This window comes from Falco naumanni, chromosome 3, assembly GCF_017639655.2.
Source record: "Falco naumanni isolate bFalNau1 chromosome 3, bFalNau1.pat, whole genome shotgun sequence".
NCBI classification, from domain to species: domain Eukaryota; kingdom Metazoa; phylum Chordata; class Aves; order Falconiformes; family Falconidae; genus Falco; species Falco naumanni.
Genome location: NC_054056.1, coordinates 18,702,435 through 18,716,963, shown reverse-complemented (window position 1 = coordinate 18,716,963; position 14,529 = coordinate 18,702,435). Strand labels below are relative to the sequence as shown.

The following is a 14,529-nucleotide window of genomic DNA, read 5'->3' as shown; positions in this document are numbered from 1 at the left end:
TCCTTTTTTACAAAATCCCAATCAATTGATGGTATCTTAAACTGGCAGCACATTAACTGGACCCAGTGATCTTCAGTGCTCAGTTCAGAAATGGCAGTTATGAACTATATCCATTCCAAACACAATTCCTTACTTCTCTTCCCAGTTAACCTCCTCTGAAACATCTTATGGCATGTCTTTTGGTCAGTCCCTTACCTTCTCACTCCCACTTTCTCTAGTTTTAATAAAATTTTCCAGGTTTCACATCAAAATTTTATTCTTGTCCAACTATGAGATAATGACGCTTCACTCTCTGGTGAGACCCACTCTCTCGACAAGGTTATGGCGAGGACATAGGGCTAGTGCCTGTCATGTTCCACGCCGCTACCTTCTCACTGCCTTCCTGCCAAACCCGTGTCCCCCGGGGAGCCAGAGGCATGGGACAACAACGGAGTGTCCGCGAGAGCCTCCGTGCCTGCGGTATTCTGCTTGAAAGCCTTATTACGTATTTTGTATTTTCCGTTCCTGGACAGCATTACTGACGGGATCTATTTATTAAAAGCTATTTGCCAATATCTGCGCTTGAACCGCCTTCTTTCGTCACTACTCTTTCAGCCTCGTCAAGCAGTTACCTGCCATCACAGCTGTACCGCAGGGCACGGTTTTCTCGCTATCACACGTCTCCCCTCGGCTCTCACACCGCCCCGCACCGTCCTCGCCGGCGCCCTGGCGAGCGGCGGGGTGCGGCCCTGCCCCGGCCTCCGCACGGCCGCCCGGGACTGGGCCGCCCACCCGCTACCCGCGGACCAGCCGGCGGCACGGACCGACCCATGGCCCGACACCCGCATCCCGCCCCCCCTCGCCACTTCGGCCGCCGGCCTCCGCCCCGGGCCTCTGGCAGGCGCTCTCTGCGGGGGGCCGGCACCGGGAAGGCGACGCTGCCCCTTCCTGGGAGGGCCAAGGGGCTGCCCGCGCCCCTCATTTGCCCCGGTCCCGCGCCTCCCGCCCCCGCGGGGCAGGTGCCGGTGCCGGGGTGCCGGCCCCGCTCCTTCCCGGCGCCAGGCGGCCGCCCCGGCTGCGGCGAGAAGCGGCGACCCAAGCCGCCGGGCCGCGCCGCCCCCAGGCCCAGCACCCTGAGGCGTCGCCTCTGCGCCACGTTACTGAAGAGGGGCCCTTGGAGCCGCCTCTCCCCCCCGCCCCCGCCCCGCTACTCACCGGCCGCCCCGGGGCAGAGCAGCGCGGCCGCCGCCAGGCACAGTAGGGCCCAGGGCCGCCGAGCGGCCGCCGCCGCCATGGCCGCTCGCGACTCCGCCCCGCGCCCCCCGCCCGCCGGACGGCCGGGCCCCGCGCCCCGCGCCCCGCGCCGCGCCCATTGGCTGCGGCCGCCGCCGGGCCCCGCCCCTCGCCCCGCCGCCTGAGGCGGCCCCGCCGGCTGCCTGCGGCGCCATGGTGGCTCGGTGGTGCTTGCGCCCGCCGGGACCCCGCGGCGGCCTCCGCCCCCTGCCCCGGCCCGCGGCCACCGCACCCCGCGGCCGCCTCCCTCCCCCGGCTCGCGGGGCCGCGCGCGGCTCGGTGAGAGGGCGGAGGGGCGAAGAGCCGCGGTTTAGCTGTAAGTTTTCGGAGGGAGGCGGAGACCCCCGCTGAACCGGTTCGTTTCTACTGGCACCGACCGCGTTAACGCGGTTCCGCGCATTCTGCTCGGAGCGCTGAGCCGAGCCCGCCGAGCGGCCCCGCTGCCCGCGCCGGGGCCCAGCCCGGGAAGGGAGCGCCGCCGGGCTGCTCCCGCCTCTGCCCCTCCACTCGGGCTCGCTGGGGGCTGTGGGTTTCCCTGCGCTGCAGCCAGGGCCCGCGTGCGGGCAGGAAGGCGATCGAGCCCATCGAGGTACAGTCCACGGTGCAGATGATTACAAAAAGAGGCTGAACTGAAGAAACATCTGTATAGTTGGGCCACCACTGCAGTTTCTTTTCCCTGTACAAACCAAATTATCCATTTATTTTTTTTAATTTAAGAAAAATTAAATGTAAGATGGCCAATGAAGGCAAAGAAAACTTAAGTTAATGTTCATTTCATAGCTAGTGGCTTTTTGCCTCAAAGTCTGGCTATTCCAAGGTGAACAGATAGCTTCTGGCAGCTCCAGACCTCTTGGATGAGCACTTTAGCATCCCATTACTGGATTTTCTGGCAATAGTGAAACAGGGAAATTGTTAAGAACCCAGAAAATTTATTGTCCCACGAATTGCTGATAGCTTCTTTCCAATCCCAATGAACTCCTTCTCCAAAGACAGTCTAACAAGCTACAAAGCTATTAACGACTCCACCATCTTCTACAGCCTGGAGAACCTGTTGGAAACCAGTGCTCTTTAATTCCAGCATCAAATTCATAAATGGTCCAGAAAAACACCCAAGGCAATACAGGAGAACACTCCAATGAGATGGAAAACTTTTGTATCTTGTCTATCTGCCTATACACCAGTATAGAGTGGTTAAATTGCACTAATTCATTACGGAGCAAAGCTTTAAGAAATAACAGTACATTAATTTGTTAGACTTAAATTTGTTGCTGTAATTATGAATTCAAGAAACTGAAAAGTGGCAAATGTAACCTGATTATAAAAAAAACCAAAAACCACACAACGTTCCACACCAAGACAGGTGCTTGTATGTAAGTGGGCTTATATGTCAGTTAAATAGCTGGGATTTTCCCCCCAAAACCCAGTGTTCACTTTTGTCAATTTTCTACCTGCCTGCTGTCTCGGGACCTAAAATTCATCAGGAGCCCACGAGGTGGCAGCAGGTCCAAAAGCAAAATTAGCCAGGCGGCCCAATCTGCAGGCTGGTTTGGCTTCGCTGAAAATAGAAGAGGCCTGAACCGACCAAATGCATTTTCCCCCGCTTATGCCAAATAGTTTAATTTGGCTTAATTTTCATAGAATCATAGAATCATTTAGGTTGAAGAAGACCTTTGAGGTTATCAGTCCAAACATTAACTAAAACTACCCAGACCACCACCAAACCCTGTCCCCAAGTGCCACATCTACGCGTCTCTGAAACGCCCCCAGTGCGGGTGCCCCCTCCCCGGGCAGCCTGTGCCGGTGCCTGACCACCCTTCCAGGGCAGAAATGTCCCCTCACCCCCACCCTAACCCTGCCCTGGCGCAGCTCGAGGCCGTTCCCTCTGCTCCTGTCGCTCCTTCCCTGGGAGCAGAGACCGACCCCCTGCCCACAGCCCCCTGTCAGGCAGCTGTAGGGAGCCATCAGGGCCCCCCCGAGCCCCCTCCTCTCCAGGCTGCCTCCCCCCTCAGCCTGTGCCCCAGCCCCTTCCCCAGCCCCTGCCTGGCTCTGGACATGCTGGGGGCTCATGCCCAGCCACTGGTGACCAGCCCCCCGCCCCTTTCCCGCCGGGCCCTTCCCAGCCCCCTGCCCCCAGCCCGCAGCTGCCGGGGGCTGGTGTGACCCCCGGGCAGGGACCCGGCAATGAGCCCTGGGGACCCTGTACCCCTGGCCTCGGCCCCTTGCCCGGCCTGCCCAGCCCCCCACAGAGCCTTTTGATTTTGTATCAGCTGGAATTTTGTTCTGAATAGTGTTTAATCCTGCTTCCTTAACCTAAAAATTGCTGAAGTGTTAAAAGGCTTGAACTTTACTTCATATTTTATGTGTCAGCAATATGTGAATGTTCTGACGTAGTCATGGTCCAAGTTACTGTTCCAAACATGCGTTTTGCTGAAAGATCTGACCTGATCAGGATCCCCTTTGGAAAGTAAACTGATGCCACATTTTCCTTAAATCCAGAGAACTGTATTGTCAATGTGGCATATCTCTCGGTTTCAACAGAGCACTTTCTGGACTGAAAATACACTGTCCTGTACTTGAATCTAACATATTGTTATATCTGTTTGGAGATGTTCATAAGTTCCATGCACCATAAAAATTGTCTTCACAACCTTTTAAGATCTCCAAGAACCAATATACAGAGCTACCCCTCTCGACACAATACTTTGTCAGACAAAAGGTTGTTTTCAGCTTATACACCTTCTGTTCCTCCTTTTATCTCATTACTGCAAGGCAGTAGCATTTTCCTTCTTGGTAATTTCTAAACCCATTGTATCTTAGCCATAAAGTTTTAAAATAAGTTTGCTTTACTGTAATTCTTAGAACATCTACACCTTACAGTTGGAAAGGTACTTACAACATTTGTACTTACCCTAATTAGCATTAATTAGTCTAATCTGTGTATCAACAACAGGATAGCAGCATGATAAGCCACTGCCAGGTATTCAGTGCATGTTGAATAGCTTTCCTGTGCTGAGGCACGTTCTGTTTCATGTCTCTGTTGGAACTAGGTAGGGCTTGACAGCTACCTCAGGCGGGTCTGTGTGCGCTGGTAGGCACTGTGGGGCTGTGCCTAACAAGCTGACAGCTAGTCCCGATTCGCCAGGCTAAGGATGGATTGCCACAGCAAAGCCTCTTTCAAAGAGATTTTGTTCTTAAACAGGCAAACCTTAGCTACTGTATTTTTTCGCTATTAGATCTCAGGCAGCATTTTACAGCTGACTTTCCAAATAACAAATAAAAAAGATTAATTTATTTTCAAATCACTTTTTAAAAAACCATAAACCCAAAACTATATGAAAAGGTAAAACACAAATATAAAAGCAAGGTTTAGTGGCTCTTGTTACATAATCAGAAGCAGTGTGCAGTTACGCTAATAAAGTTGTCTATAAAGCAACACAGATGTGAAAATTAAAGGCAGTAAAGATGTACGTTAATGCTAATACAATGCCTGCAACTAATTTTAAGCAAGCTGAACATGTGGTGCATATTAGAGTTCATAAAATCTTGCCATAGGCAAATAATTAATGTTGCATACATCAAGTCTGGAAGGTTAGCCAACTGAAAGTGATTAAATAAATGTGGAGTATATAATTAATTATAATTTGCTATGAAGCTAATAAAGAAGTAAATAAGATTCTGTCATCATCATCAGTGAGAACAGTTAAGAAACTATTCTATTGTTTTGGAAAGGAGTTTAAAATAGATCTCATGCTCTTGAAAGAAGCAGTTCTGATGATCATAAAAGGTGCCATAAAAAAACGCCTGGCTCCACTTTACATAGTGCAACTTTTCTCAACAGAGCAAGTAACCTGAAACTAAAGTCACCTGTCTGTATAAATTTTAAACCCCAAAATGTTACGGGATTAGAGACATGTCTGCTTCAAATCAAATGAGAATGCTTAGTGAAGTAAAACATACTTCCTGGTAACAGAGCTTATGAAATGAGTAATTTAAAAACAGACTGTGGACTGATGGAAGCATCAAGATGGTTCATTCTCTTTGACATAGAAAATCTGCATCGGTAAAGCCCAATTACCATGTCCTTTCAGGCTAAAGAAGGCGATGCTAAAAACAGTGCCTAATAAAAGTCACCAAGATACATGTACATTTGTGCTATTTAGTCAGAAGCCTTTTTTATTCTCTACACTGCTTTGTATGCTCTATAGTCTTTGTACTGCATACTCTCTCTGGTGGAGTTATGTATTAATGTAACTGTACTGGTTTGCTGCCTCCAAGACTACTCTCCCTAGGTCAGGGTTGCTAGCAAGTGTGCAGAGTACCTTCACGTAAAAGGCTGTCTAATGGGATGGAAGATTATTTCAAATTTTATTTCTGGAATAACATTAAGGAATTGATAGAAGAAAAAAAGTTTGGGGTTTTTTTCTCTTTGAGAAATTGGAAATGAGGCAAACTGTACTGGAAGATTCTTGAATTTGGGCAGTAGAAAGTTGATCCCTTCAAAATGTGAGGGGAGGGGGAGACTATTTCAAATGGAGTCGTGTTCAGCCACTCAAATCCATCAGCCATCCTAATGGTCTAAATTTGAATCTAAACTCAATGTCTAAGCATAAAATCTGTCACACTGGTACCATGGAGAGACAGGCCATGCTTGGGCCAGTCAAAATCCTATCTTCTTTCTGGCCTTGGCTCATCATCCAAGAGGAGAAATAACAGTATTTAGCAAGTAATGAATGACCTAACTATGTCTTTGAGTAGAGATAAAATGGAGATTCATTTTGCTTTTCAACTGAGGCTTCAGTATCAGCACTGCGTCTGCCAGCATATCATAAATATGGGTTGGAGATAAAAAAAGGATGTGTTGAAGATGCCATATGGAAATTCTTCTGTGGATTATCCCACTGAATCATCTAGTTGTATACAGGATTAGATACTTCTCCATATGGTGTTTAAGGACCAAATTGCTGCTGAAATATTTTCCAAAGGTTATTTTTATGTTTTGCTGCACTATGGAATTGAGTTAAAAATTATATCATAACCTGCACCTATCGTGAGATATTTTAAAGCACCCAAAGAGCTTTTTACATTTTCCTCCACATTTTAGCAATTATAATACTCTCTCGATTAGTAATCTTTGTGTAATTCATTCACTGCTATAAACACACTTCTGTATGAACACAGTCTGAAAGCTTTGCAAAAGTGGGTGTGGGTGGTATGAAATCATTTATGCTGCTAATTGACAATTATGCAGTTGCTTCTAGTTTCAAACAGGAAAAAAAATCAATGTAGACTAGCAGATAAAAAAGGAGAAGGCATAAAATTCCATTTTTTGCAACCAGTTTGTATCATGCTATGTAAATCGGTTTTAATTAAACTAGCCAAAATAATGTTTTAGCTAAAATGCAATTATTTTATTCTTGCTATGCCATGCATTAGCTAGCAAGTTCTGTCAAGATGACATTATAATTATGTGAATTACAGATCAATGCCTATTCCCCATTTGTACCTACACTTGAATGAGGAAATTAGCGTGGAACTTTGCTGGTATGCATTAATTCTGAACACTTTTCAAAATACCTTAAGAAAAATGTCAGAAGGTACCTTATTTATGCTAACTTCTGGAACTTTTTGTAATAATATATATGGATAATTTACATACGAAGCTCAGCAATGAGGGAAGTTATTAGAGGGCTCTGATGTCTTTGCTAGGAAAGGAGAAGGCACGCGCCTCTGAGAAGAACGGAGAGAGGCAGTCGTGTTTTTTGGCGAGAACAAGGGGTACTGCGCTGGGTCAAGGCAGCAGGGCTAGTGAGAGCAAGCGGTGCCCGCAGGCTGCTCGGCTGCGGTGAGCTGGCTGAGTTTACCCCGGAGCCCAGCCTGCCCCTGCTCAGGCACGCTGTGGCATGCGTCACTGGGCCCTCCTTGTGCCACAGTCCTCACTGTCACGACACAGGGACACAAGCATCCAATCAAACTGCCTCTCTTAGGCAGCTTTAAATGATAGGCACTACAGCACAGTAACTTGTTAATTTTGAAATCATATACAATAGATCAGAATTCAGATCCTAAAAAGTAATTTTAAAGCTCCACCACCATATATTCAAAAATTCATAGCTAAATTCTTACTGTCTTTGATAATAGACTGAAAATAAAAATAATTACTTTTCCCCTTAAAATGCTCGTATTTTTTTTTCTTGGTTACTGAAATTAAACCAGTCTTAGAAATCACTAAGCACCTGATCTCTCTCCCCTATTTTTTTTAATATATATATATATATCTGTACACAAAACCCAGCAAGATCCAAGTAAAATGTAGTAACCTAAGTCAAGACTGAAGATGCATAAAACTAAAATTGAAATTGGAAAAATATATGGACTGCTTGGAAGCATATAAACATTGTATACACTCTGTGCTTCAGCTTCCCGGGTTCCTTCGGCACCTGTTTCTTCCTAAATCCTCAGCTGCCTGGTGGACTGCCACCCTCTGGATCCCAGTTTCCCCAGTGGAACAGAGGCAAGGTGTGCGTATCAACACCCAAAGCCAAGGCTACGAGCCCCTCCCCTTTCTGGGTGCCTGCACCCTTCTCGGGGAAAGCCTGAGAGTAAATAACCTCTCAAAAATGCAATAAAGGCCCATGCATAGCATCTTAAGAGGAGAAAATGAAGAAGTAACGTGGTTTAAAGATGTTCTAACTAGTGCTAAAAGATAAATCAGTAATAAATAAGTAGTATTTTAGATGTCACAAATTAAATAAGTGATGCCCTTTATGTGTACCTATATATTTACATGCAGTACTAACTAATTATATTTTAACTCTGTAAATAGCAAATAAGAAAGACACGATGATCAGATGGAAGCTGGGGAAGGGGGAACTGTCAGTGTACTTTACCAAGCTGCATTTTATTATACATCATGTACATTTAGAGGTGCAAGAGTATTTTCAAAAACAGAACAAAAATTTTGCCTTTTAAATACAAGATCCGAAAGTTACCAGGTGCAGTTTTTGCTGTTCTCTACATCCTAACTTTGAAGATATGAGAAAAATAGTGGACCACAATCCTAAAATGGTACTTTAAATTCTTCTGCAATTCCTAAAGAAAAAAAAAAAAAACTATTTTAAAATTAAATTTGTTTACTTATTTATTCAACAACTGTGACTACACCTACCCAGCAACAGCGAGAACAACAAATTGCCAAGCCAACAACTGAAATTAACATCGTAGCGTTACTAACAGAACTGGAGTCTGCAAAACGCTAATACAGTCATTTTGGTGAAAGCTAATGAAAACATATATATAAAAAAATCTTATTAGAACAACATGATGGGGACATGAGAAATGTGGAAGCCTGACAGCGGTGAAGGTGTCACAGCTCCCTGCCTGCAGGGAGCTGCCAGTCCAGGAGCCAAATGCCCCTTCACAGCCGGTGCGGGCACACATGGACACAGCCCCGTGCACGGACACGGACAGACACAGCCCTGTGCACGGACACACGGACAGCCCCGTGCACGGACAGTCTACTAAAAACTTAGTCTTTACTAGCTTTACAGAATGAAATCTGAACTAAAACACTACAGGTATCTGTGAGCCACAGGAGTACTGAGGGTCTTTGCTTTGCTCCTCACTGCTCTCTTTCTGTGCTTGTGCTTCAAAAAGGGTGCCGCAAGTAGAGTCATAGAATATCTCAAGTTGGAAGAGACCCATAAGCATCACATCCCTGCTCCTCCCAGGGCTACCTAAAACTAAACCTTTTCACCAAAAGCATCATTCAGACGCTCCCTGAACTCCGACAGGCTTGGTGCCATGACCGCTTTCCTGGGGAGGCTGTTCCAGTCCCCCACCAGCCCCTCAGTGAGGGACCTTTTGCTAACGCCCAGCCTGGACCTCCTCTGACCCACCTTCACACCACTCCCTCGTGTCCTGTCGCTGGTCACCAGCGAAAGGAGATAAGGACCTCCCCCTCTGCTGCCCACCTTGAGGAACCTGTAGACTGCAACGAGGTCACCCCTCAGCTATGTGGTCACCCCTCAGCCTTCTCTTCTCGAGAGCTGAACAACCCAAGTGACTCAGCTGCTCTTCGTGAGCCTTGCCCTTTAGACCTTGCACCATCTCGGTCACTCTCCTCTGGGCACACTCTCACAGTTTGGTGTCCTCCTTGTACTGAGGATATAAATATTCACGTGCAACAGCAGCAGCTGTTCCCTGCACAAGAGCAACTTAAAATAACAGCATCAGTGTAACCACAATTAAGATGAAAGGAATCTTCCGATCTGTGGATTTGCTCTCCCCGTGGGATGGACTTGCTGTTTGGGACAGAAGTTGTAACACAAAGGCGGTTCTGCTCAGCTCACCCACGGAGGCGCGTTAACTTCTCTCAAAGGAAAACAGCCAAACCAAAGCTGCTTCCTGCTGCCTTGGTTCTGAACAGTTATGTCTGTCCAAGAGTGGTCTTCAAAGCAGAGTATATTTAAAAATCATTATTAAAATGAAGCTGAGATCTCCCAAAGTTAATATTTGTTAAGGAAAGATATTCCACAGCCTACTATTTTTACTTCAAGTTAAGGAGAAAACCCATAGAGCAGCATACAAAGGTGGATATTATACAGAGCAGCGGGTCAGAAAAGATCAGCATTATAGGTCGATTTCTTGTTGTAACATTACAGGAATTGACATTATTAAGCAAGCATGCAGAATAATGACAACATTGGGCTCATTTTAGGTATTTGCTTAAATAGGGGAAAAAAAGAGGTGCCTATGAAGCAAACAAAACAATAACTGAACCCAAAACTCCTAAACTTCTATTGCAATTACAAAAAGGCCAGTTGCTATCCTTACAATCTTCAGATATCTACGTATACAATCTCATACGTACACACATTCGCATCATCCCGCCCTCAGGACAGGTTTCAGTCTAAACACAACTGTTCATGTCATTTTAGACACCCTGGGGCATGCCAGCTGTCACTGCAGCAAGATGTCTGTCTCCATCGCTTCTGGTGGTATCAGCCTGCTTAAGTAAACACTTGAGACACCACGAGATGTTATTATGGCAGTTGAAGCCTTTGTGTAGGCAACTGAACCTACTCTAGATGTATAGTTTGGGTACTTAAATTCTGTAAGTGGACTCAAACTACATGAAGCAGTGGAAGATGAATATCTGAAAATGGAAGGAGAATCCAGACACCCTCCTGTCACAGTGAAACACCAGAATTAGCTTTTGAAGATTGCTGCAGTAACAAACTTGAATATATGACAATATCCTGAATGTCCATGTCATTCGCAAAATGGCAACTTTGGAGAGAAGAGCAAAAATGTGCAAGAAGCATGAGCTGTGCACGCGGCGGAACCTGGAGGACAAGGAGCAAAACACTGGTTCCTGAAACATAAACAAACTCCGATTTCTCAATGCAACATCACTCTGGGACTCTCAGAACAAGGGGAGAGAGCACTGTGCCATAAACCTAAGGAGAACACCAGTAGCTGTAGAGCTTCTGGCAGAAAACCTCTCCCTTCTCAAGAGCCGCAGGTGCAGTGCTGCTGACCGCAGCACGGCACGGCTGCACGTGTGTACAGCCACACACGGGGGCGAAACGGACCCTGCTGCAGCCAGGAGCCTTCAGCCCTGACCGTGGGCAGGCGGGAAACACTAGTGGTGCCGGGATTTCCCCAGCTGCCACAAACCTGTCCTACCTACCCACACGGCCTTCACGTTCCACGAGGTGCTGCTCGGCTGCGGCTGCCCTGGGGTATTTATACCCATGAGGTAACTGGGCTCCTTCCCTAAGCAGCTGCAGGGGGAATGGGGGCCTGGGGCCAGAGACCGAACTGCGGGCTGCTGCCGCTGGCAGAGTGGCTGGCACTGCCCAGCAGCACGTGCTACAAGGCAAAGGAACACGTTGCTTCTCTGTGAAAGCCTCGTCACAGACCACTGCTTCTCCTGGCTCCCTCAAGCCATCAGCGAGATGCCCTTTGCAGAATGGACTACTCGGGGATAAATTATCCCCTGCATTCACAGCAGGAACATAACGTACTTCACCAGTATTTTCCAGCTTGCTTTATGTCCTTTCACTGTACTGCAGGTGGCCAATACATAAAAAGAATCATGGTTTTGCTCCTAGGCAAGGAGCGTGTTTTCCTTCAGTCGTTATCGTTTTGCTCCTCTGTGGGAGAGCTGTGCTTCTGCTTCCCTGCTTTCTCCGTGTCTCGGCGTTCTAGCTGCCCAGATTACCACAGCCCGTGTTTTGGGGTATTTCTGTTGTTGTTCAAAGTCCATATGAAAACAAACTGATTCTGCGATGTTTTTCTGTATGAAAGAACAAAAATAACAGTGCAGACAATGCAATACTTGTGTTAACTTCAACATTGCCTTCAAAATAGGATGCATCAGCGAAATTCTGTCTAGCACCTCCTCACATGCACAGATGGTGTAAGAAAAGCTGGCGATACAGCTTGGTTTCTTTCTTTCTCACTTTCTTAGCCTTGATTTTTCATCCTAGATTTAATTTATCATTTTCATGTCTTTTGAATTTTTATTGCGTAAGATTGTGCTTGTGGACTTGCACAGCCGTTTCTTTATTGAGAGCTTCAAAAATACCTGCATTATGTTCCTTGCTATGATGCTTTTCTTTCTGTATTTATTTTTACCTTGTTGGATGACTCCCACGCCTTCCTCAAGGAAGATGACTTCATTTCTCAGTGCATGTCACTGTGTCAGTGCTCTTTTGAACAGGGTATTGGAGATACTTGCCTGGGTAAAAAGCCATCAGTCTGTGACAAATTGTGCCCAAGCAACATCAAGCGGTGACCAGCTATCTCACCTTTCCACTCCACCATCATCTCTGATTTTAAATACCCTTTCCTTGCTCTTACAGAAATTATTCAATGCATTTCTTTGAGTAGGGCCTGGTGTGAATGACTTTGCCTGTGACTCAGCTTTGATTTCTTCCATCAATTCTTCAGTTTTCCCTTTGTGAAAACCGGATGAGCCCATGTCGCTTCAGCCTAGCCACCTCTGTCAGGCCCACGGTCACACACGCTGCCAGGACCTGCAGCTCCCACTGCCCCTCATGGCTGGACACACCGGGGACAGTTCAAAGGGGCTGCCAGGGAGCAGAAACAGCACCAGCACCTCATGGTTTGACCCCAGCCAGAAACCAAGTACCACGCAGCTGCTCGCTCGCTCCCCCCACTCCAGTGGGGTGGGAGGAAAATCAGAAAAAAAAGGTAAAATCCATGGCTTAAGAACAGTTCGATAATGGAAATAAAGTCAAATATAGTACTAACGCTACTAGTACTAATTACAATGAAAAGGCAGATGACAACAGGAGAAAGAGAACTAAAGCTCGAGACAGAACCGCCCCCCCAAGCGATGCACAGTACAATGGCTCGCCCCCCACTGAGCGATGCCCAGCCCGTCCCCCAGCAGCGACCCCCCCAGCCCCCCGCCCAGTTTATATACTCAGCGTGACGCCATACGGCATGGAACAGCCCTCTGGCCCGCGGGGGCCAGCTGTCCTGGCCGTGCCCCCCAGCTCCTTGTGCCCCCCAGCTGCTCGCTGGCCGCCCAAGAAGCTGAGAACTCCTCGACAGAGTATAAATGCGGCCCAGCACCAGCCGAGCTCAGCGTGTGCCCCCAGCGCCGCTCCCACCACCCCCAGTGCCCCCCGCCTCGCTAGGCGTGCTGGGCCCAGCCGACAGCAGGGCAGGGGTCTGTGTGCAAGGGGCTGGTCCAGAACCCGACCAGTCACCCACGGGTCAAACATCCGTCACTGTTTATGAAGTTACTGTGCTCCAGCTTAGGCAAGGGGGACAGAGCATCTCGAGAGGCGACAGCTTCCTGCACTTTGGCCTATATCAATCACCCCCAGCAGTGTTTAAGACTAAAAAGGAAAAACACGCCCCCCCCAACCCCCATGACTAGACCACTGCCTGAGCAGCTATGTCTTAGGGAAGGAGTAAGTAACACAATGCTCCTCACACACTGCTGCTGCCTCAGGCAGAGCAGCTCATTTTTCAATGCCACTTAGATAAGAGACGTGGATGCAACTAAAACCCTCAAGAGTGCAGGAAAAAAAAAATAAACCTCCAAATTTCTTCTAAATCTCCTGACTTTCTGATCAAATATGGAACTTGCAGGAGCTCCGTTGCCATGTGTAAGTATTACCATAACCCAGGACCACATCAACCTCTAGATGAGAAACTCAAACTAATTTAGCTCTATAAAGGTTACAGGATCTCATAGGTTTTATATTTACCTCAGAGCGCAGCTGTCTTCATAATCACGTCCAAACAGATGGATGCTGAAGGAAACCCACATTGACATATATTGAAGCTAATGAGGTAGTGCCTCAAAGTGCCATCACTGGTCTTTTGATTTGATTCTTTTTCTATCTTTTTGGTTTTCTTAAGAGCTGCTGTAAATGAAGTATTCTTTAAAGCACAGATTTAAGAATTCCAACCAGAATGGCTTTCTATCTTTTTAGTTAAAATAGTGGTGACACGATAACAGTCCTTTTATTCGAGACAACACTGAACGACCTCTGGTCTTGTAACCCTCCTTCCTTTTTCTCCCAAGCAATTTCATTAAATAAATTGTATCTAGCTAGTGGTTAAATATTTCCCAGGATGATGCCATAAACTATTACAGAAGTCTACTTCTGTCAGTCACTCATTGAAATCTTGGAATTGCAACTTATTTCAACCGGAAAATTAATACAGAAGAAATCAAGCTTTAAAGTTTGCTCATTTTACTGTATACTTTTGAACTGCTTTATGCATAAAAATCTAGGAGAGCTTTTGAACATTCAAGGGTACCAGAGTCACAGCCCACAGCAACAGGGACATTCCACTCTGCAAGCTTCAAACACATGATACGAATGTTCCATCCTGTAAATGTCAAGCAGTAAGGGGCCACAGCAAAAGCGATCGCCTGCGGTGTGTTGTGGGTGCAGGGGTGCACAGGCAGTGGAGCTTGTGTCACAGGTGGTCTGTGAAAGCCCTCCCTGCATCCCAGTGGGGGGGAAGCCCCCAGCCTGAAGGCATTCCCACTTATAAGCAGCCCAGCGACCCTCCTTCGTTGCTTTATTGCTGTCACCAAGGCAGTACAGCACATTTGTAGAGGGCTGTCATACCTCGTCCTGAAACAGATGCAGGTTACTGACCGCATTATCTGTTCTCGGCAAAGCACCCCACGGCACAAGCAGCAGTTTGATGGATGGCAGCTGGGAAGCACAGCCTGATGTTTCCTTTGGGTTGGAAAGG

The 14,529-nt window shown here is 47.2% G+C and overlaps 1 protein-coding gene across 1 annotated transcript in view; it reads right to left on the bottom strand.

Moving 5' to 3' along the window:
• Nucleotides 1-1,273, bottom strand: part of RECK (reversion inducing cysteine rich protein with kazal motifs) — a 66,281-nt gene extending 65,008 nt beyond the window's left edge. The window contains exon 1 of the mRNA XM_040588143.1: nt 1,195-1,273. Coding sequence (XP_040444077.1) covers nt 1,195-1,273 — 79 coding nt within the window. The remainder of the gene's footprint in view (nt 1-1,194) is intronic.
• Nucleotides 1,274-14,529: the final 13,256 nt, after the last annotated feature.